The sequence below is a fragment of the Triturus cristatus genome, chromosome 6, assembly GCF_964204655.1.
Source record: "Triturus cristatus chromosome 6, aTriCri1.1, whole genome shotgun sequence".
Classification (NCBI taxonomy): Eukaryota; Metazoa; Chordata; class Amphibia; order Caudata; family Salamandridae; genus Triturus; species Triturus cristatus.
In genome coordinates, this window is record NC_140589.1 from 1,400,259,904 (window position 1) to 1,400,284,258 (window position 24,355).

The 24,355-nt window shown below is 46.4% G+C and overlaps 1 protein-coding gene across 4 annotated transcripts in view; it reads left to right on the forward strand.

Moving 5' to 3' along the window:
• ARFGEF3 (ARFGEF family member 3) overlaps nt 1–24,355 on the forward strand; it is a 515,806-nt gene that overhangs the window by 427,145 nt on the left and 64,306 nt on the right. For 3 of the 4 annotated variants that reach the window (XM_085612422.1, XM_085612424.1, XM_085612425.1), the window contains 4 exons: nt 5,870–5,992; nt 6,699–6,802; nt 8,607–8,751; nt 15,609–15,737. In XM_085612422.1, the coding sequence (XP_085468548.1) occupies nt 5,870–5,992; nt 6,699–6,802; nt 8,607–8,751; nt 15,609–15,737 (501 nt within the window). The remainder of the gene's footprint in view (nt 1–5,869; nt 5,993–6,698; nt 6,803–8,606; nt 8,752–15,608; nt 15,738–24,355) is intronic. The other variant, XM_085612423.1, reaches the window with a different exon arrangement.

Below are 24,355 nucleotides of genomic sequence, written 5' to 3' on the forward strand. Positions count from 1 at the left end.
CATCTTGCTATTCTCGCTACAAAATCCTTCAAGGAGCTTGAGGTGCTCATCCCTGAACAAAACCGAGACCCACGTTAGTTTAATTGAGTCCTCCACAAAATATTCGAACTACTCAAATTATTTTCAGGTTTTAGTGCACTTTTTTATAGGCCACCATACACGAAATAAAAGCTAGTGCAATAATCTGGTTTCACAGCATTTTATGTCCTCCTTTCTACCTCAAAACTGCCCCTTAACTAATTGCCTAAGCAGCCCAAATACGAACTTTCAATCGGGAAAAGAGGCAGGGCCCTTTCGTGCCAAACTGAAGCTATTTACGTTAGATTTACGTAGGCATACGTTTTCAGCCGCCCATATGAAGGCAGACACGGATTCCCTAAATATGGACCTGAGCAAATCTACACGTACAACTTTCAATAAGACCACAGAAAATCTTCCAGATGAGCACAGTTGTGAATAATTGTGCGGGAAACCCAGAAGGTATCCCCCTCTCTAGGTGCCGCAGCAGGCCCTGCTTGAAGAGCGTCAGAGCAGAGGCTTCCCTTGCTCCAATATGGCTCAGGTTGGGAAGTTGTTTATATCAGGATTTATTCATTTACTATTCGATTTTCTAAAACAATTCCACAGTCCAAATCCTCTTTCTCTGAATTAGACCGTACAAGGTTATATTCACCTCCCCGTCAATTGGCACGCATCACGGGTTAGAGTAACACATTTCAAGTTACTCCACGCATTACTGCCTGGCCTTAAATTCGTCGTGCATGACAGCTGATGACCGCTAATCGTGTGTTCCTTCTGAGTTTCATTGTTTCCTGGCCCTGAAGGTTAGATTGTCTCCAGGCCCCTTGAGGTTAGCAACAGTCCCAAAGGTCCCGGCGGACGCACACTCTGTGAAATCTCAGCTGCACTTTCTGAGACATTGTCTCGAGCAGAAAACGTCCCCAGCCCACCTGCGCCCCCTCAGCAGAGCGCAGCACCGATTACCAGAAGGTCCTACATGGAAGCATTGAACGGCCTCTGCATGTTGAAACACGGCACAGGCAGACTGAAGAACCTGCAGCCAAATCACCCAGCTGCCCCCCCCCCTCTCCCCTGCTAACGGGCCCCGCTTCCTCCCAGAGCAGCGACCGCCATAAACACTGCGCCTAGGGTCGGCGCCCACCGGCAGCTGAGCTAGGCTCTCATATAAATTTAACTCAGCAGAAATGAGCCTCTTGCTGCCACACAGGTCAGAAACAAATATGAACTAATCTTTCTCTCTGGCGAAGCACGGGTCTGTGGGTGAAAAGAGACCGTGTGGAATGGAATAGATTTTAATTAGCGCCTCCCGTGCCATATTTAGAGACAATGATGAAGCCGGCAGCTGTTGCTTTCACCTTGTAACTGAAGCATCGAGTGAGTCTGTCTCGGCCTGCAGGGAGGAGCTGCACTGTATAAGCGTAGCATGCACTGCTCAGGAGCAGGAATAGTGGCCGCGCTGCAGGAGCATCAAGCACAGCTGCCCATAAATCAAAGTAACTTTCAGCAATTTCCGTATTTAGCCAGCAGCAATAAGCATCCTGGGAGTTGTTGTTTTTATACATATGCTTAGTAGTGCTGACTAAATAAAACAAGGGAGGTCGGCCGAGCTGGCGCGCAGTGCAAGCACGCGCGCGCATGGTGGCGTGCTTTCACTTTAAACTGCGTGCATGGATAAAAAATTGGGGGGGGGGAGCGCTATGATGCAGCCAGCCGCTTTGCTGTGCAACAAGGCTGAAAGTAATTTTTTTTAAAAACACAATGATGCAGAGAGATGTCCTCCACCAGCCTCCCCCGCAACAATGCACAGTGCTTTGCGAATGGGAACATGAGGACTAATAAAGCACACCACTGGTTTTCATGTTAAAACATCTGGTTTGTCATTGATAACCACCACAGCCCCTGGCATAAGGGGACATTTGTGGCAGATTCAACTTTTACCCAGCCCTTCTTGCTTTAAACTGTATTCTGTTCATCTGCGGACCCCTAGAAAGTGATAAGGTGCCCGTTTGGGCCTACAATATGTCAGAAATGCAGGGCTGCTTTTGCATCGTGCACACATGTTTGCAACACACTAAAAACACCAATGTGTAGCCCATCTCTGCACAGGCGTTCATAAGTAGCAGAAAAAAACACTCTATGGATAGTGGAGCTCGGTAAACCACCCCTGACACAACTTTTCTGTTAAAACAATCTGTGTGGAATATTTTGAGAACTTGCATGTGTACCTGTTTTGCATAGTTTTACGCTATGTCATTTAGTATGAAAATACTACCATAAAGTTATTCACTTGCTGAGTACAGGCTGTCAAGTCATCAGTAACTAAGAATAGATATCCGTCAAGGGTGTCTGCATACTTTCAGCACCTCACCAAAATGGGGCAAGGTTCACTGTGTAGTTTACTACTTTAGTAGCGGAAACCAAGGCCAGTCTGAAAGTTAAAATCAGCTCTGGCAAAAAGGTTCACACCAGCCCCTCCCCCCGCATGGGGCAGCGATAGAATAAAGTTAAGGGGGCCAGGTTGGGTCATGGCTGCCCAGCCTTCTCTAAATGCAAAAAAAAAAAAAAAAAAAAAACAGTGATGGACAGAATGCAGAACAATGTCATTTATTCACCCCAGTACAAAGATCTGGGCCTAAATCCATCGTTTTTTTGCTCACCATGCCGTTCCAGCTTGAACCCAGCCATATGCAAATCAGTCTTGACCCTGTGCCTCATGGGTACAGTCCAGCCCGAACTGCCAAGCCAGGTCCTCCCTGGACTGGAAACAAGCATCCTAGGACCGGTTTCGGGGTTTCACCCCTCTTCAGCCAAGATAGCTTGATTCCAGTAGCATGGAGAGCACGGGACCCAAGTCTGGGCATACCCTTCCCACTCGGGGTGACAAATGCAAAAAAACAGTGATGGACAGAATGAAGAACAATGTCATTTATTCACCCCAGTACAAAGATCTGGGCTTAAATCCATCGTTTTTTTGCTCACCATGCCGTTCCAGCTTGAACCCAGCCATATGCAAATCAGTCTTGACCCTGTGCCTCATGGGTACAGTCCAGCCCGAACTGCCAAGCCAGGTCCTCCCTGGACTGGAAACAAGCATCCTAGGACTGGTTTCGGGGCTTCACCCCTCTTCAGCCGGGATAGCTTGATTCCAGTGGCATGGAGAGCACGGGACCCACGTCTGGGCATACCCTTCCCACTCGGGGTAACAAATGCAAAAAAAAACAGTGATGGACAGAATGCAGAACAATGTCATTTATTCACCCCAGTACAAAGATCTGGGCCTAAATCCATCATTTTTTTGCTCACCATGCCGTTCCAGCTTGAACCCAGCCATATGCAAATCGGTCTTGACCCTGTGCCTCATGGGTACAGTCCAGCCCGAACTGCCAAGCCAGGTCCTCCCTGGACTGGAAACAAGCATCCTAGGACCGGTTTCGGGGTTTCACCCCTCTTCAGCCAGGATAGCTTGATTCCAGTGGCATGGAGAGCACGGGACCCACGTCTGGGCATACCCTTCCCACTCGGGGTGACAAATGCAAAAAAAAACAGTGATGGACAGAATGCAGAACAATGTCATTTATTCACCCCAGTACAAAGATCTGGGCCTAAATCCATCGTTTTTTGCTCACCATGCCGTTCCAGCTTGAACCCAGCCATATGCAAATCAGTCTTGACCCTGTGGCTCATGGGTACAGTCCAGCCCGAACTCTCAAACCAGGTCCTCCCTGGACTGGAAGCAAGCATCCTAGGACCGGTTTCGGGGTTTCACCCCTCTTCAACCAGTATAGCTTGATTCCAGTGGCATGGAGAGCACGGGACCCACGTCTGGGCATACCCTTCCCACTCTGGGTGACAAATGCAAAAAAAAACAGTGATGGACAGAATGCAGAACAATGTCATTTATTCACCCCAGTACAAAGATCTGGGCCTAAATCCATCATTTTTTTGCTCACCATGCCGTTCCAGCTTGAACCCAGCCATATGCAAATCAGTCTTGACCCTGTGCCTCATGGGTACAGTCCAGCCCGAACTGCCAAGCCAGGTCCTCCCTGGACTGGATACAAGCATCCTAGGACCGGTTTCGGGGTTTCACCCCTCTTCAGCCAGGATAGCTTGATTCCAGTGACATGGAGAGCACGGGACCCACGTCTGGGCATACCCTTCCCACTCGGGGTGACAAATGCAAAAAAAACAGTGATGGACAGAATGCAGAACAATGTCATTTATTCACCCCAGTACAAAGATCTGGGCCTAAATCCATCGTTTTTTTGCTCACCATGCCGTTCCAGCTTGAGCCCAGCCATATGCAAATCGGTCTTGACCCTGTGCCTCATGGGTACAGTCCAGCCCGAACTGCCAAGCCAGGTCCTCCCTGGACTGGAAATAAGCATCCTAGGACCGGTTTCGGGGTTTCACCCCTCTTCAGCCAGTATAGCTTGATTCCAGTGGCATGGAGAGCACGGGACCCACGTCTGGGCATACCCTTCCCACTCTGGGTGACAAATGCAAAAAAAACCAGTGATGGACAGAATGCAGAACAATGTCATTTATTCACCCCAGTACAAAGATCTGGGCCTAAATCCATCATTTTTTTGCTCACCATGCCGTTCCAGCTTGAACCCAGCCATATGCAAATCAGTCTTGACCCTGTGCCTCATGGGTACAGTCCAGCCCGAACTGCCAAGCCAGGTCCTCCCTGGACTGGAAACAAGCATCCTAGGACCGGTTTCGGGGTTTCACCCCTCTTCAGCCAGGATAGCTTGATTCCAGTGGCATGGAGAGCACGGGACCCACGTCTGGGCATACCCTTCCCACTCGGGGTGACAAATGCAAAAAAACCAGTGATGGACAGAATGCAGAACAATGTCATTTATTCACCCCAGTACAAAGATCTGGGCCTAAATCCATCGTTTTTTTGCTCACCATGCCGTTCCAGCTTGAACCCAGCCATATGCAAATCGGTCTTGACCCTGTGCCTCATGGGTACAGTCCAGCCCGAACTGCCAAGCCAGGTCCTCCCGGGACTGGAAACAAGCATCCTAGGACCGGTTTCGGGGTTTCACCCCTCTTCAGCCAGGATAGCTTGATTCCAGTGGCATGGAGAGCACGGGACCCACGTCTGGGCATACCCTTCCCACTCGGGGTGACAAATGCAAAAAAAAAAAAATCTGAACTGGGGTGGCAGAGTGGGCTAAAGAACGGTGATGGATCAAACCCAGATCTGTTGACTGGGTGTGAGTGTTTGATTGGTTCTGATGCTCCGTCCATCACCACCCCCTTTTGTACAGCCTTCTCTAAAAGAATTCACCAGTCTGCTGCCCAATAGGAAAATACCAGCGTGGCAGAATGACCAGCCTGGCCCTGATATAAGAGCTCCTAAATTCTCACTGCCAACTTTTTGGGATGGCAAGCATTTCAAAGCATTCAAAAATATACTCATTGATAACAATCTGACTCCAGGTCATGACCTGATGAATGTTGACAAACATTTGTTCATCTCTTGTCATCAAAGTTGTTGAGAAGTCTTTCAAAAGAACAATGTTGAGCTGGTAGCAGGATCAGTGGTAGAACTTGCAGGGTTTGTGTCTTTGTCTTGTAGTCTTTCAAAAGATGTCCATGAACTCAAGTATTCAAGAGGTTCCTAGACAGTCATAATGTGGTTTCCATTACCCTCACCTCATGTGCAAGGTCGAATGACTGAGATACAAAAAGGAAAGGTTGGCGAGTTGCTAAAGATCATAGGGTGACTGACTCCTGGCCCTACCTTTGGAACCCTTAGCCCACACCATGGTCATGAAGTTGGACACACAAACATAAGGCATTCAATGCTTTCTTACTTTTCGCATTACAGGAAAACGCCAGGCTCCGGTTTTTGATGTCTTTGAAGCGTTCCTCAACACCGACAACATTCAAGTATTTGCTAACGCAGCCACTGACTACATAATGTGCCTTATGAAGTTCGTCAAAGGATTAGGTATGTTTCTTATTTTGACTTCTGTCTTCATTTAAGAAACAGCATTTAGTATGTGTGTTGTCTGGTCTTTACCTGGCATATATCTTCATTGAATGAGTAAGGGAAATAAGGGTAGTCACCGACTTTCAGTGGCAGCTCCTCCGTTAGGGCGGAGGAGCATCGCCCCACTGCTTTTTAGCAGTAAAATAAAGAGAAAATAAAATGATAATAACTCCCGTTATTATCATTTTATTTTTTCTTACTTCTGCAGTTTTGCGTGAGGGGCGGGGTCAGGGGAGGAGTGGTAGCACCCTCCTAAGTGCGCCATGACTGCTTGGCCATTTCTGTGAAGGAGTAACATTTAGATGTATCTGGGTGGCATCAGAAAGATCACTTATTACATGAAAGACTGTTTTCTGGATATTAGTAGATGTTATCTTGTCTGAATAAAAGAATTAACGTCTTCCTGTAACATTTAAATTTAAAAATCAATTGTTTGTATACTGACAGTTAAGATTGGTAAATGTTCCTATCCTCAGTCGGCTAGAGTCTCTCCCGCGATGTTCATCCCAGCGTGATGTGATTCCACCCGTTTTATATCTATGGATTAAAATATTTGCGTTATTCTGTATGTTTAATATACTCGGGTCTTTTTTCGTTCCCCTCCTCTTTTTCTCTCCCTCTCTCCGGACCCCCTCATTCCCTTCCCTCTACTCCTTCTTCCCAGGGGAAGCAGATTGTAAAGAGATTGGTGACTGTGTGCCAGGGTTGGGACCCTTGTCTACAGATCTGTGCCTTCCTGCCCTCGATTATCTCAGGAGATGTTCTCAGGTGTGTGTTCCCACTAAGAAAACAGCAGTGTGCTTGGCTTGCTGCAATTGTGTTGGCTACACGAGTACCTTTGTATTATGCCAACATGCCAATTCTGTGTACTCTGGGCGTCAGAACACAGTTTGAAGAGCAGATTTATTAGCTAGAGAACACACTTATCCTGGGGAAGCATTACTTTGCATGCCTGCATCCTTGAAAGCAGGGGTGCAGTTCATCCCTGCACCCTGTGGTCGGCACCCCAAGGTGCCTGCCACCGGGTGCAGGGATCCACAGAGGGGCACCGTAGGTGCCCCCAGGCTGCCATTCTGCATCCTCGCACCCATGGGGGCCCTACTGGGGGCCCCCAAAGACAGTTTCTGACTGCCTTTTCGTGCCAGAAAAACCGGCACGAAAAGGCAGTGAAAAGCTGCCATCGTACTCCCTCGGTCACAAAGAGGCGGCCGGGGGAGTACTGGGAGATTTCCGGACGGCGGACGGGCTCTCTGAGCCTGTCGTCCGCAATCCGGAAATCCGTGTCGGATTCCTTTCCGACCGAGCCCATCGGAATGGCTCGGTCGGAAAGGAATCCGGCTGACATGATCTGAATCGGTCGGAAGGGCTCCGACCGGAATCGGAATCGGCCCCATAGAGTGTCAATTAATTGGAGTTGACGAACGTTCAATCATTGCCTTTAAAGTTGTGCGGTGTTGTCAAGCTTCGCACTCTGTGAACTCTGTCAAGTTTTCTAACTGAGCTTGTGAAATAATGTTATCACAAAACGCTTTTGCAAGATAAATTGTCTGCTGGATGTAGATTTTAGCAGGGTTTTTTCTTCTTCAAACCTAATGTAGATAAGTCCCCCCTTGTGTATTTTTTAATAGAAATTTGCTAAGTTTGTGAAGGTAATCAAGTTTGGAAAATTATTTTAAAAAACGTAAAATTGTGAAGGAAAAGGTTTTCTAACGTTGTCCTTCCTTAGAATCTACTGCAAGATTAAAATAATTAGATGTAGGCCATCATTATAAGGGGCAATATTTGTCACAACCAGTAACACTACTTTGGGATCCCGTATTTATCAGATGCGATAAATAGAACCTTTTGCAATCTTTTCTCCTTAAATGGGAAATACCAAAATGCATATGTCTCAGTAGTGTCCGGACATTTTTCCCCAATAAATATCGCTAGGTTCCACCTACTGGAATTTTTCCAGACGATGCAGTTTTTTTATCACACCGTTTATTTACTGGGTGAGATGAAAACCTCAAAACTCATCATTACAGGAGTTACATCAGATATTGTAATTTTTCATGCCAAAGTAACGAGGGCCGAAGTTTTGTATAAACAAGTTGTCAGTTACATATCTTTGCACAAGTAGTAGTTAGTAAACTTACCCACACACATGCAAATAAGTAGGTGAGCAGGTGTGGATTGGAGTGTCTGGAACGGCTGGGGCGGGTTGCCCCTCATCAGGCCCTTTAGACCTATATAATAGCCCTTGAAAGGCCAGCATTTGTTTACACGGGAGATTGGGAAGGACAAGCTGCAGCACAGAAGGTGTAATAGACAACACAGATGTAGAAACACAAGCATCTTCAGTGATGATGGTAAACAGGAGTGTGACTATACGTGTCAGGGAACCAGCTGTTAAGCATTTAGCTGGCTGGGCAGGCATTAATACTCACTAAAGTTAATGGCCAGTGGGCCCCTGTGAATGACCACTTACCTCGATTCTGTGCCTGCATACGTATGTTCCTTTGAATGTGCCGACGCAGCGTTCTACGCACATTGTCTCATTGTGATATGTTTTGTCTTTCATCCTATACAGTTGCTTGCCAAAATTTACAAAATGCCACTAAAGCCGGTGTTCCTCAGTGGACGGCTTGCTAACTTGCCCAGGAGGGTCCAGGAAAGGTCCACCAGCAGCGAAGATGGCATTGAATCGGTCCTTGCGGAGTTTGATGATGACACTGGTAGGTAAACACAATATGGCGCCTGATGGTTGTCCCAATGAAAGTGATAAACTGGGATGGAGCTCATAGTTGACGTTTGGAAGTTTATGTACTGTTTCTGTTGTCAGACTCGATGTATCCAAAGACTTCTCTAGGTCTAGAGCTCTTCGATGAACTTCCCACTTTATTATGCCATGATAGATATTTTCTTCTAAAAGTTCTGCATGTTTCTATCAAGGCTCATGTAGATACTGCCAGAAGAAGTTAACTGGATTCACGAAACTAGCAACTAAATTACTTTATGTATCAGTTCTTTACTTTCTTCTGATGAATGTTGACCTTCTCTTTGGATAACATTGCACGGAAACCTGAACTCACTATAATTCATCTTGTTTGCATGTGTATGAGTTAAAAGGCATGTAAACAAAACCAGGATGCAAGGGGTTACATTTGTGTAGTAGTGAGATAAAATCCTATTGATGAGTCTCAGTGACTATTAGCAGGACGTGTTCCTATGTCAAGTCATTGGTACATGCAAGCTGTCAGGAAGTAAACAGTAGTTTCTCATGTAAATTTCTCTGTAGTGTGGTAATAAAGCATAATTTAACTTTTGCACTCAAGTATGATTTGGAAGTGTGTTTATTAGTACACTTGTTCTAAATCATGTGGTATTCTCATGGGCATGTCGTAAATATATGTGTTGAAAGAACTTTATGGGTAACAATATGAAACTTAAAATCCACCAAAAATTCACCAGTAATGGTAAGCTGCGGTCACAGGATGCTTTTTCTAGTCCAGGGAGGACCTGGGCTGGCAGTTCGAACTGGACTGTTTCCATGGGGAGCAGGGTCAAGACTGATTTTCATATGGCTAGGTCCAAACTGGCTTGGCACGGTGAGCAAAAAAATGATGGATTTACCCCAGATCTGTGACTTGGAGTGAATTTTTGATTTGTTCAGCTTTACGTCCATCATCTGTTCTTATTGCATGGTGATAAATCTAAGCATGCCCTGAGAATTACTAATTGATTGTGTTAAATCTGAACATGCACAGAGCAATGCTGTGTGATTGATGGGGATTGTTCGAATGCCCTTGCCATGTCCTCAGCCGACCCACCTGAAAAGGACATTTAGCATTGTAGCTTGCTCATCTCCCGCAGCCAATCAGAAGAAAGAGGAGGAGCCTAATGCCCGGGACTTCTGTTTCTGCTAGGCGACACACAGATAAAACACAGCAGAGTCCAGTCCCTGTTGGAGCAGATCTATTCAAATTGTTTCTGGGAAATAAAGCACCACAGTTACTTTACTCACAGGCAGGGCCGTAGCGGCCACCGGGCTATTCCAGTGAGCCGGAAGGGTGGTGGCCGGTTTTTGGCCCGTGGGGACCGTTTTTGTTACTGAGAACCAGTTTTGCAGCAGGGCTGAAATATTGGGCTCCTGTAACAAAAGCGGCAGCGATGCAAAGTAGAGCCGGAGTTTCTCAGTAGCACCCCATTTCCCTCCCCCATTCCACCCCGGCGGAAGGGGGGAGCGGTCGAGAGGAGTTGCCGAGGCTGGTTTAGGTTCCCGGTTCGGCCATGCTTACAGGTCTCGTCTTCATTTGTATCTGTGTACCCAGCCGCTTCATTGCAGCCCTGCTGATTACTTGGTAATGAATGACACTAAAGGTAGGCAAGCCACGTAAGGCTTGAGCCAGAGGCCTGGCTTAGCTCAAGCTCCTCTTGGACCCTCGAGCCCAAAATGAGCCAAACTTTAAAGTGGCTTCTGCTTGCCACCTAACCTCTAACATCATACGCATAGAATTAAAAACAAAGCATAAACCTTTGGAGTTAAAAAGGAGAGAAAGAGGAACCATCTTTTGGGTGAATTGCATAATGTGGAACCAAAAGCCCTGGACCAATCCTGGCTTCCCCTCTTGACTAAATTGTGTGACCCTTGGCAAATATTTTAATTTACAGAGCCTCCTTTTTCTTTGTTATCTTATATGAGAGTACCTTGTATTATGCGAGTACATGGTGTACGCTGTACAAAAATATTCCGGTGTATTAAGGTGAAACGTTTTGCATGCTAAAAAAACACCTTTTTATTTTAAATGCACTATCATATTTTCACATGATGTTTCTTACATATTTTCAGTCCCAACTATTTTCAGGGCTCAGGTCGTGCATGAGCTCTTAGAGCCGATCCAGGCCTTTGGCTCGGCTCTGGCTCAGCTCTCCCAGTTAATTTGTCCGCTCATCCACTTGAAGGGTAGATACGTGCAGTCACTGAATTCCATCGTGAAGGAGTAAACATCTTGGTATTAACTGATTATTAATACTCAGTAACTGGCACAAAATGGAGGCTACATATTTGCAAGAAGTTCACTCTTAGAGCACAATTGGAACAGTAGAGGGGAGATTCTAGAACAAAATGTAAACTTACTTCCATGAAAAGGGTTATGAGTATATATTGAGGAGGAGATGTGGCCTAACTGTAAGAGATGCTGACATTAGAACTGGGGATCCAAGTTCGAGTCCCGGTGTCTGCTCAACGTCCTGTGATTCAGTGCAGGGCAAATCACTTAATCTCCCCGTGCCTTAAAAAAAAGAATCTGAACTTCTGGTGCTTCTGTAAAGCGCTCCAGTGCCATTGGGCCATATTCGCGAAGCATAAAACTGCAAAAAATGTATTATAGCAGCAGTGGTAGAAAGTGACTAAGTATGCCCTTATTTCGGGATAGCAAAACACACAAGATGATGGACGGAATGTTGCACAATGGCAAAACACTCACCCCCAGTCACAGATCTGGGTTTAATCCATCGTTATTTTGCTCACCGCACCACCCCAGTTCAGACATGGCCATATGCAAATCAGTCTTGACCCTGTGCCTCATGGGAACAGTCCAGCCCGAACTGCCAAGCCATGTCTTCCCTGGACCGGAATCAAGCATCCTAGGACCGGTTTCTGGCTATCAGCCGTCATCAGCCAGGATAGCTTGACTCCAGTGGCGTAGTGAGCACGGGACCCACGTCTGGGCATACCCTTCCCACATAGGGTGAACAGCAAAACACACAAGATGATGGACGGAATGTTGCACAATGGCAAAACACTCACCCCCAGTCACAGATCTGGGTTTAATCCATCGTTATTTTGCTCACCGCACCACCCCAGTTCAGACATGGCCATATGCAAATCAGTCTTGACCCTGTGCCTCATGGGAACAGTCCAGCCCGAACTGCCAAGCCATGTCTTCCCTGGACCGGAATCAAGCATCCTAGGACCGGTTTCTGGCTATCAGCCGTCATCAGCCAGGATAGCTTGACTCCAGTGGCGTAGTGAGCACGGGACCCACGTCTGGGCATACCCTTCCCACATAGGGTGAACAGCAAAACACACAAGATGATGGACGGAATGTTGCACAATGGCAAAACACTCACCCCCAGTCACAGATCTGGGTTTAATCCATCGTTATTTTGCTCACCGCACCACCCCAGTTCAGACATGGCCATATGCAAATCAGTCTTGACCCTGTGCCTCATGGGAACAGTCCAGCCCGAACTGCCAAGCCATGTCTTCCCTGGACCGGAATCAAGCATCCTAGGACCGGTTTCTGGCTATCAGCCGTCATCAGCCAGGATAGCTTGACTCCAGTGGCGTAGTGAGCACGGGACCCACGTCTGGGCATACCCTTCCCACATAGGGTGAACAGCAAAACACACAAGATGATGGACGGAATGTTGCACAATGGCAAAACACTCACCCCCAGTCACAGATCTGGGTTTAATCCATCGTTATTTTGGTCACCGCACCACCCCAGTTCAGACATGGCCATATGCAAATTAGTCTTGACCCTGTGCCTCATGGGAACAGTCCAGCCCGAACTGCCAAGCCATGTCTTCCCTGGACCGGAATCAAGCATCCTAGGACCGTTTTCTGGCTATCAGCCGTCATCAGCCAGGATAGCTTGACTCCAGTGGCGTAGTGAGCACGGGACCCACGTCTGGGCATACCCTTCCCATATAGGGTGAACAGCAAAACACACAAGATGATGGACGGAATGTTGCACAATGGCAAAACACTCAACCCCAGTCACAGATCTGGGTTTAATCCATCGTTATTTTGCTCACATCACCACCCCAGTTCAGACATGGCCATATGCAAATCAGTCTTGACCCTGTGCCTCATGGGAACAGTCCAGCCCGAACTGCCAAGCCATGTCTTCCCTGGACCGGAATCAAGCATCCTAGGACCGGTTTTTGGCTATCAGCCGTCATCAGCCAGGATAGCTTGACTCCAGTGGCGTAGTGAGCACGGGACCCACGTCTGGGCATACCCTTCCCACATAGGGTGAACAGCAAAACAAAAGTCCCTTGCTCTCCATGCCACTGGAATCAGGCTATCCTGGCTGACGAGGGCTGAAAGCCCGAAACCGGTCCTAGGATGCTTGTTTCCAGTCCAGGGAGGACCTGGCTTGGCAGTTCGGGCTGGACTGTTCCCATGGGGCACAGGTTCAAGACTGATTTGCATATGGCTGGGTTCAAACTGGAATGGCATGGTGAGCAAAAAAACGATGGATTTAGGCCCAGATCTCTGTACTGGGGTGAATGTATGACATTGTTCTGCATTCTGTCCATCAATTGTTGTTTTTGCATTTGTCACCCCGAGTGGGAAGGGTATGCTCAGACGTGAGTCCCTTGCTCTCCATGCCACTGGAATCAGGCTATCCTGGCTGACGAGGGCTGAAAGCCCGAAACCGGTCCTAGGATGCTTGTTTCCAGTCCAGGGAGGACCTGGCTTGGCAGTTCGGGCTGGACTGTTCCCATGGGGCACAGGGTCAAGACTGATTTGCATATGGCTGGGTTCAAACTGGAATGGCATGGTGAGCAAAAAAACGATGGATTTAGGCCCAGATCTCTGTACTGGGGTGAATGTATGACATTGTTCTGCATTCTGTCCATCAATTGTTGTTTTTGCATTTGTCACCCCGAGTGGGAAGGGTATGCTCAGACGTGAGTCCCTTGCTCTCCATGCCACTGGAATCAGGCTATCCTGGCTGACGAGGGCTGAAAGCCCGAAACCGGTCCTAGGATGCTTGTTTCCAGTCCAGGGAGGACCTGGCTTGGCAGTTCGGGCTGGATTGTTCCCATGGGGCACAGGGTCAAGACTGATTTGCATATGGCTGGGTTCAAACTGGAATGGCATGGTGAGCAAAAACACGATGGATTTAGGCCCAGATCTCTGTACTGGGGTGAATGTATGACATTGTTCTGCATTCTGTCCATCAATTGTTGTTTTTGCTTATTTCGGGATGTCACTTTATGAAGGTTCACGTGTGAGGTTAAAGCTTTACAATGCACTAGCCCAATCCTTGCACCAATTAAAACAATATGTCTACGTTTGCCTTTATGACATATTGATTACGCAGTTGTCCACTGTTGACTGTGGAACCTGATTTAACTGCAAACCCGGTGTACCGTAGTATGCAGTTTCAACTGCTCTCATTTCCTGCCATGGTGATGCGATTAATGAAACCCCACCCAACGATCGGTTTGGAGATTACAAACCAGGGTGTAATAATTGTCATTTGCATTTATATCCCTTTCATTTGTGCTCTCCCTTTCCATTTTTATTCTAAATGAAATAATTTTATACTGTTGCAGGGATTCTGCTGTGAAACAGAACTAAGCTTGAAACCATAGAACATCAGTATGTAGGGACTGAGTCACTATACCACCTCAGTGTCCATGAGTCCGGGTCCAACTAGCTATAGTGCCTCACTTGCTCTGCTAACCTTACCAGAGAAACAAGTGAATTGGCACCCCCAGAACACAACACTCTCGACCCTCTCGGGAATCGCGGTAACACGACACACCCTTTTTCTCTCTCACTCGTTTTTGTCCACAGTGAGATAACCATGAGACATGAAGAAAGTTTTGAATATTTATTCGAACTATCTTGTTCTGAAATGCAGTATACGTGCCACAATTAGAAAACAGATGCATAATATAAATACTGGTTGCATGGTTAATAATCCATATCCCATGAAAAGCACTGCCATTTTATAGAACAGAGTGACCTAACCCCCCTCCCCTGCTACTAATGCTAAATGATTATACGAAAGATCTCTGGGATTACGTCCAGATCCCGAACCTTAGCATACACAGATGGGTGCTGTACATCTCAGCAGCCGCAATGCTCTTGTCTCAGAACTCTTGTTCCATGTGCCCGTTTGTGGCTCATGTACTCATCTATATGATAGGACTTGTGTGCACATTAACAACAGCTGCATTCTTGTGTTATGTCTTGGTGCTAGTGCCTGGCCAGAAAGAATAACAACGGACATTGATGTTTGACCTTGTCGGCTCAGACTAAATCCCAGGAAAAGAACAGAATGCGAAAACATATACAGGTTCCGTGTGAAATCACAATGTGGCACAAAGACAAGCATGTTTATATAGTACCGTGGGCAAAGGAAAATGAGGCCTACAAGGTGTACAGTTAGGCTAACATAGGGAAAACTGCAATGGGCCATGCAAGAAACACATGACAAAACAAAGAGTAGGTTTGTTTGTAATGTTTCCAGGCTTTGTGCTTTGTGTGGAATTTCTTTTGACCTGATGGCATGGTTAGAAAGTCGAGTCTGTCTTCTGACCTGAGTGGTACAACCACTGAGCAGAATGCACAGCAGAAAATTAACCCGTTGTTTATTTTCGCCACATAAGTCAAGGGAACATGTTTCCCCTTTCTTGGGGTTTTCATAGATTTCTAAGACTGAGCGGTTGTAATCAGAGTGCCACAGCCATGCTGCTTGGAAATGGCTGTATATTTTGCTGTTTTTTTCCCCAGAAGATTGCTGCTTCTTTGTTATTCAGCCCTCATGTGTCTTCTCTCTTGTAGGCCTTATAGAAGTCTGGATCATTTTGCTGGAACAGCTGACAACCACCATCTCCAACTGTCCCCGGCAACATCAGCCTCCCACCCTGGATTTGTTGTTTGAGCTGCTGCGAGAAGTCACCAAAGTACCTGGTAAGGTGAAAAAGCCATTTACATAACCATGGCTAGGCATGGGCAAAATTTTAATTGCCCCACCGTAATTGACTTATTTTTGGAATTATGTTTTGTGTGTAATTATGCACTATTTGTGGTAGAAATGTATCAGGAACGCACACAAACTGAACATGAGCAGCTGTTGTTCTTGGTGATTTTGTGTTTTTTGCACAAATGTTTTAGCGCAAAATGCGTCCTTGTGTCAAAAACTGATGCGAGGATGCATTTCACGCTAAAATATAGTGTGAAATGACATATTTGCATTTTGCATATTTATGCAGAATTCTACAGAACTTTTGCATAACTGCGCAAAAGCCAATTACGTGAATGTCACACACCCTGGCCATAACCAGAATAAAATGGAAAGGCTATCCCTCAATTGGGAGAGACATTCTGAGCTTTTTTTTAGGTCAATTGTCTGGTTTGATTAAGAAATCTTGAGGACATTAAGAAAGCTTCCCTGAGAATGCATTCCGCCGGTTCCTTAACATTGCCTTTGTGGTTTGTAACTTACATTTCTGGTTTTCTATTTGCTGGTATTACTTGTTTTAGGCTGTCCAGCTTGAGTTTTTCCCTCCCAAGGAGCAACGCCTTTTCACTCTACCTCTCCTTGTATTCTTCCACGAGTACTCCTTTCTGTAAACAGGCCTGTAAATCTTGTTCTTATGTTGTCATATTTGACAGAGGTCAAGTGACAGGCTCTGTCTTCCAGGGAATTTGGTGTTTACTTTTGTTTCTCGGACTTCAAAGTGAGAGGATTTACCTGACAATCTTGCTGGATACTGGGGGTACAGTACAAAAGGTAGACGGTCCCAGTGGGACAAGTTGAAAGAACACAATTATTTATGCAGCAGCATTCATTAAATTACTTGTACTGTAAAATTCAGCTCAATATTATATATTCATATTGAACATCAATCTGAATGCTCAAAATCCAGCAAAACATCTGGAACATATGTAATCAAAAGTGCCCCGAATGTGTAGATGGGAGAAAGGAAGGACTTGTGCAAACTGAGGCTTAAATGAGAGCGGAAAGGGAGTGACGGTATATACATCAACAATATTATTCACAAACGAAATGGTTTGTCCTACATGACAATTATATACAAGCAAATTAATTAACAGCCATTATGTCGCTGAAAAGGCACAATGAAAACAGCACTGTTGCCCATACTGGCATATATACAACAAAATGTCGACGTTTCGACCCCTGACAGACGTAGGTGACCTTGAGCCTATCAATGGGTCTTCCGCAGGACTGTGAAGGGGCACCTGAGAATTTAACAAAGGAAATACTTAGAACTTATTATAGTTTATACTGTAAGCTCTAAATGTAGAAGGGAAACTAAATTACCGCGAACCACCATTGGCTAGGTGGTTGAACTGATAGTAGTGGGCCCGTGGGCTCCTAGGTCAGAGAACGGACAGATGGCATCCTAGCGCCATCAATTATTTGCAAAAGGATTTAATTTGGGTTTGATAAGGTGTATGCAACACATAACATAGAAGTATCATGGACTTACTTCTGATCAAGTAATTTCACATTCCAACTATGTTTCTTTCAAAAATGTTCACTTCAAACAGGGGGCGAGATTAAATCCAAGGGTTCCCAGTTACTGTGAAGAGTAACAAACAAACAGGGGACCAAAGGTAAAACGCCGCTCCTAAAATTGATATGAGGCTTTGAAATGTTAGAAAGTTAAAAAGAGCGTGACTGTAAAAAACAATCTGGTTACCTCGTGAAATATAGCTGACATCGTTATGTGGTAGACAAAATTTAGACTTCCAAAAGGCCTCAGAAGTAACCAGTTTCTAAACTAAAGGATGGATAAACATTACTTAACCCTCTGTCCAAAGTTTCACTCTTTAATGGTTAGAAACTTATTTAGGGAAAAGATAGGAGTAAAATAAAGTCAATTACCTCAAAGTAAAGTGTATCCGTTCACTGCATCGTAAACCGAGCACTGAAAGGAACAAGCATTTACAATGCAACGGTCTCGGCATTGTTAAAGTTAGAGCTATTGGCATTGCTCATGACAATGCCGTTTCTTTAAATGTTTTAAAAACAAAAACATAAACAAAAATAATGTCATGAGCAATGGCAATTAAACGTCTTCACCTCCCAGCACCGGTGTGTGCATGCTAGCTAGAGGATGCTGGGGGAAGCCAGGGGCCCGAGAGTGCCACGAGAAGGGCTTTTAGTCGCTAAAGGGTGCTGGGGGAATCCAGGGGCCCGAGAGTGCCACGAGAAGGGCTTTTAGTCGCTAAAGGGTGCTGGGGGAAACCAGGGGCCCGACAGTGGCACGAGAAGTGCTTTTATTCGCTAGAGATGTTGCATGCAGTACTTGAGTGCCGCGAGAAGAGCTTTTAGTCGGTGGAGATGTCTGGAGTAAAGCGCTTCACCGCCTCATCCGGAGTAGTAAGCGCTATACAAATACAATTAAAGTCCCTTCAGCCGGAAAGATTTTACCCCGCAGACCCCGATGCAGGGGCATTGACTTGCTTCATTAAATGTAACGAGGATATTTTATTCCCCAGAACAGTACCTGCGGGTTGAAAACAACCCGGTTCCGCCTCAGTGGAGTGTCCCCCGCCTAAAGAGCAGAAAGCCTTCTGGGTGCTGCCAGGGGCTCCGCAGCGTCCCCAGTCGGTCTTTATTGTTTGCCCCGGCGCAGAAGCGTCTTTGGGTTCAGGAACTGCCCACTACGGCCTCGGCCGTGGCACACAGGCAGATGTCAGCCCTTTTCAGACACCGCCCCGCGGAGCTGTGTCCGCGAGCGGCCATCGTGGCACCATGCCAACACATCTCTCAGTCACCCCTCCACTCTCAAGAACGGACTAACGCCAGGGTAAAAACCAGAACGAACACAAACACAGCTATGAGCCGCCGGCCTGGGCACTTCAATTGTGTCTGATGTCCAGGAGCCTGGATGGGCGCTTACAAAAGATCTCTGGAGGCTAGGTTATGTAACGTTAGAGGCACATATTACATATTAAAACACGAATTAACATAGACGATGGACTAATGATAACGCAGGCTCACACACAGCGAAGGGCACCGGAAGACACCACCGCCGTTCTCCGAGGCAGAGCAGAAATGCCTTGGAGAAACGCAGCGGCATTTTCGGATTCGGGGGCGTGTTTGTCTTTTCTCTCCTCCAGCCATTGGCTGGAGGAGAGAATGAGACTTCTTGCAAAAAACACGCCCCCCGATCCGAAAAGAACGGGGCCTGATCGGAATGACTGACCTCTTCTCCAATGGCTGGCCAGCATTCAAGAGGCCAGCCAATGGAGAACAGGGGAGAAGAGGGGTGGGTTCAAGCCCCTCTTCTCCAAGTCATTAAATCTCTCGACTTCCGGTTCTGCCTTCGGCAGACCGGATGGTCCCGAGACCTAAAAATGTAGTTAAAGACAAGAGAGAATCCAGGATGTGGTCAGAGTTCTTCACAGATTTCTCCATTAGAGCCAATATCGAGGGCAGGACTCTTTCTAAGCAACGAAGCGAGTCAGACAACAGATCCTTGCTTCCAAGATGATTACACGAAGAATGTGTGCCGAGGTACAGTTCTGTAGAAACAGACACCCTTATATGAGATGAGGGTCTTTCACTAGGAGTACTGCTAAAATGCTGCATCTTGGGGGGGAGGACCTAAAGGGGTACCCCATTTATGACACACAGCGGGGCTGTTTTATATTGAAGGCGTATTCTTCAGCTAGAAGATTTAAGAGTAGACTGCCATCCGTTGTTGAATTCCTTTTACGGAAACCCACTTGAACCTTTGGTAAAACTCTGGCACTGCTTACCCAGTCCTCCACTAAACGCAGTGGGTGTTTCGCGTACATTTTACTAGAAATGTCCAACAGAGTAATCATATGTTAACTCGAGGGCAGGTTCTGTTCACTTTTTTTATACAATGGGACCCTAAAGCTACCTTTCCAGGTTCTGGTAGATCGTGTCCACGTGTTATCACACCAAACACTGGAGCCAGGACTTGTGCCCACAAACTAAGATTACGTCTGATTATAACCGACAGTAAGCACATCCACACGCAAAGTAGTTTCCTTCAGTGCCATGGACTATTGTGGTGACAAAGTGTCCTTTTTAAGACCCAAATTATTTTTACATTGGCGAGGAGTTGACAACTCACTCATAAATACTTTTTTACACAAACTATGACAAAACAAGCATGTGCTATCTAGTAGGCGAGAGTAAAAAGTGTTGACATATTCTTACATTACTTTATATGTGCGCTTGCTTATACTACAATGCTAATGTTTCCTTGGGTGTATTTTGATAATATAGTTAGGTGCTTGTAACGCTAAATCTTGATAAACATTAAAGTAGTTCACATTTACAGAACTGCCTTTTTTTTTTTTTTTACTGTATAAGGGAGTGGGCTTTTGGAGGGGGTTGGGTTTTGTGCTGACTTTGAGTCACTGACTCCCTCTTACCACACCATAAAAAACAAAGCTTTGATGCAGTGACCAATGTCCTAGCACCGTTTCACATTGTGGGATGATCATGGGCTGAGCAGAGCCTCTAAAGAATTATCTGGAACCCTGCTCTCTGCAGAAGTTTCCAAATAACTGTGTTCACCATCTGATAAGGGCTCCCCATGGAGTGACTGTGTCAAGGATCCGATATATGATGAGACACAGGGCAGGGGGGCACAGGGTGAGTTGGAAGGTGTGGAAATACACGGGGTATGATGTATCCGTTTGTGAAACAAAGTAAATATATATAAATATGAATAATATGGCCAAAAAATAAATTTAGAAAATTAATGACATCTAGACTTAAAATATAACTACTACAGAACTGGGAGACCTAATTATTTCCTATACAGAGCGAGCGCTCGGTGTGGAGGGGGGAAAGCAGGGGGTAGTATCACAGACCCCATACTCACGGGCTGTGCTGAGGTTGGCTCCCGGCGAGGAGTTGAAGCGGTCCACCTCCGTTGACAGGTCCATGACCTGTTCCCAGTCCCGGGGCGACCGGCAGTGTGGAGGAAAAGGGGGGGGGGGGCAGAGCTTGGGGTGTCTGTGGAGGTGTGGGGGGTGCAGATTAAGAGTGGAAGGGGGCATGAGTTTAAGTACTTCTAAGGGGTCGAAGGTGGATTTGTAGTAGAAAGGGCCTAGGACTGTGGGGCGAGGGGTCTGAGAGGGAGCAGTGACGGTATGAAGGGTCTGGATTGCGCTGAAGAGTGAGACGGGCAGGGGGCGTGGGTGGTAGGGAGAGGATGAGGACGGATATGGTTTGCGGGGGTCTGGCGTCTATGTTAAGACTGTCCAAAGCGTCTTAGGTGAGAAGGATTGTGTGACTGGTCTGTGGATTCAGAGTTGTTGAGCGATCTGTGGCGCTGTGGGTGGCGAATGTGTGAGACCGGAGTTGGTTTGAAGGAGACTGAGAGGGTTTGTAGATAGACTTAACCTGAGGAGTCTGTAAGAGAGCGGGGGGGGTATGGAGGGGCTGAGGGGACAGGAACCGATCTGATGGCTTCTGAGAAGAGATCTACGTTAACCATTTGTGTAGCGTCAGAAGCGCGCCAAGCGCTGAGGAGGATTGGAGATGGCTGTAAGAAGGTAGGCTGGAACGGAGCCGAATTTGTTTTAGCGGGTCTCGGAGCATTGGGGCGGGGGAGGGGTTCATGTACGGAGGGGAATTTTAAGATACGGCAGGAGTCTGAAGGGGATTGAAGCGAGCTGGAGGTCTGACGGGTGTGAGGAAGGACTGTGGGGGAGGGTTGTGAATGAGTCTGGGTAGTTAGAGGGGGTCCGAAGAGACAAGGCTTTGTGTAGTTTCGTAGGGATATAGGGCGATGGGGTCTGTTGTTTTGAAGGGTCCATGAAGAAACGGTGGAGTTCTGTCAGGGCGAGGGGATGTAGCGGACAGTAAGGGGGTCTGCAAAGACTGAGGGCGAGCAGCCTGAGACGAGAGGTCTGGAACGCTAGGATGTGTATGGAGTGGGGGTTGCTGGGGGTCTGAGATGATCGGGAGCGGGGGGCTCTGATGTGAGAGATAAATTGGGGGCGGGGTGGACTCTGGTCTCGGGCTCTGCTGCAATCCAGTTAAAGCCCCGCTCACTCCCGGGTAATGGTGAGGGTTTAACCCCCTCTATGCCGGCGACCGAGGTCAAAGGGAGAGGCAGCGAATTTACCCCTTTGCCGAGCCTCACCCCCCCTCCCCTTCCCCACCTGCAGAGCCTGGCCTCTCTACATATTAAAACAAGAATTAACATAGACGATGGACTAATGATAACGCAGGCTCACACACAGCGAAGGGCACCGGAAGACACCACCGCCTTTCTCCGAGGCAGAGCAGAAATGCCTCGGAGAAACGCAGCGGCATTTTCGGATTCGGGGCGTGTTTGTCTTTTCTCTCCTCCAGCCATTGGCTGGAGGAGAGAATGAGACTTCTTGAAAAAAACACGCCCCCCGATCCGAAAAGGACGGGGCCTGTTTGGAATGACTGACCTCTTCTCCAATGGCTGGCCAGCATTCAAGAGGCCAGCCAATGGAGAACAGGGGAGAAGAGGGGCGGGTTCAAGCCCCTCTTCTCCAAGTCATTAAATCTCCGACTTCCGGTTCTGCCTTTCGGCAGACCGGTAATCCTCGACCTAAAAATCCTTACATACTGAGTCACCATGACTCACACGGGTAGCCTGTGCTGTGACAGACGCTGGATGCTGCCAGGTGAAGGTCACATTGTGACCAGGCTTGTGTAACGTGGAGGAAAGACTACTTTTAAAGCTGGTAGTTTTTGGAAAAAGGAAAAGCCTTTCGATTCTTTAAAACAGCACAGAACAGTGGTCTAAATGATACTTAGGATACTAAAAGATACTTATGTACTGGCATTGTTACAATTGGGCGAGAGAAGCAATGCTTGTAATTTACATGCTTATGGACTTGCAAAGTTGCATTTGCGCCAAAAAAGAAATACACTTTTGGAGCGAAAGACTACTCGCAAATGCTGGTAGTTTTTTGGAAAAAGGAAAAGCCTTTTGATTCTACAAAAGAACAGAGATCCTTATGTCCGGACATTGTTACAATGGGGCGAGTGAAACAATGTTTGTAGTTTAAATACTTATGAGCTTGCAAAGTTGCATTTGCGCCAAAAAAGAAGAAATGCACTTTTGGAGCGGTATCATCACAAGCGCATATAATAAGATAAAATAAAATTGCTAATGGTGACCTGTCATATGGCACAATTAAATGGATATATTTTGATGCCTAAACGTTTACACTTAATGGGTGGTAGATGCACTATGTGTTTCACTTAATAAATGGTCATGATTATGCCTAAACGTTTCCACTTAATAGGTGGTAAAGTGCACTATGTGGTATGTGGGATATAGGAAAACAGACATTAATATCGCGCTAAATTTATGATCCCACAATGCATAGATGGTCGCACAGGGTCTAAGAATGACATGAATCACAAGTACATGGAAAAACATTCAGAAATGGATATCAGTCTTAGTTACTAGTCATAATTGCCAGGTATGTAATACAAGGTCAGTTGGAAATAGATATCAGTCTCGCACTACGTACATAATCATATGGTATATTGGTATGGTACAAGACACATTAGTATCGTATAAAATACATCAAACTGTGTCTGGCATTGACACAGATCCCCAAACATAGTAAAACTCCTCTGGAACGGAGGGAAATAGGGGACACTATACACTAAAGGGAGTTCAACTAACAGGAATCATGGTTTACTCTGAAGTTAGGCAAGATAGCTGCGCGCTGCTTACATCGAACTCATTCAGACCATTCTGGATTGTATCCAAAAGATGCATCGACTTGCACTCTCGGACATTCAAGATAGACTGAATGTTCCCTCCTCTGACTCCAAGTGTGACCTTCTCTAAGACTAGCCACTTCAAACTTTCTGCTTCGTGTTGGGCGTTCTGGAAATGGTCAAACAGAGGTGCTCCTGGTACACTACAATGGACCCTGCTACAATGTTGGAGTATATGTGCTTTTACCTTTTGTTGAGTTTGGCCCACGTATACTTTCTCACAGAGGCAGATGATGGCATAAATCAAGTTTGATGAGATACAGTTGGTGAAAGATTTTAAATCTATTACATGTTGTTTGTTGATGAATTGTTTCGTTTGGATTGCCATTTTACAAGCCTTGCAATGGCCACACTTGTGGTGGGCAAGAGGTGATGGGTGACCCCATAGTGATTGGATGGAAGATTCATGTGGAGGATCCAGAAGAGACCGTACCATAAGGTCTAGCACACTCTTGCCTTTTCTGAATGAGTGCATGGGCGGATCATGTTGTCCCAAATCGTCCGAGATAAGGCCCCAATGTTGATTAATGATTTTCTTGATTGCGTGACTTTGAGTACAGAATGTGGTGACGCATATCATCCTCTGTGGTAGATCATTTTCCCGTGTTTTTTCAGTCAGCAATGTTTCTCTGGGATAGAACCAAGCTCTTTTGCGAGCCCGTTTAACTAATCTCTTCGGGTAGCCCCTTGCAACAAGGCGATCACTCAGTTCTTCGGATTCCTTCATGTAATCCTCTTTCTTAGAGCAGTTCCTGCATATACTCAAGAGCTGTCCAAAGGGCAGATTGTC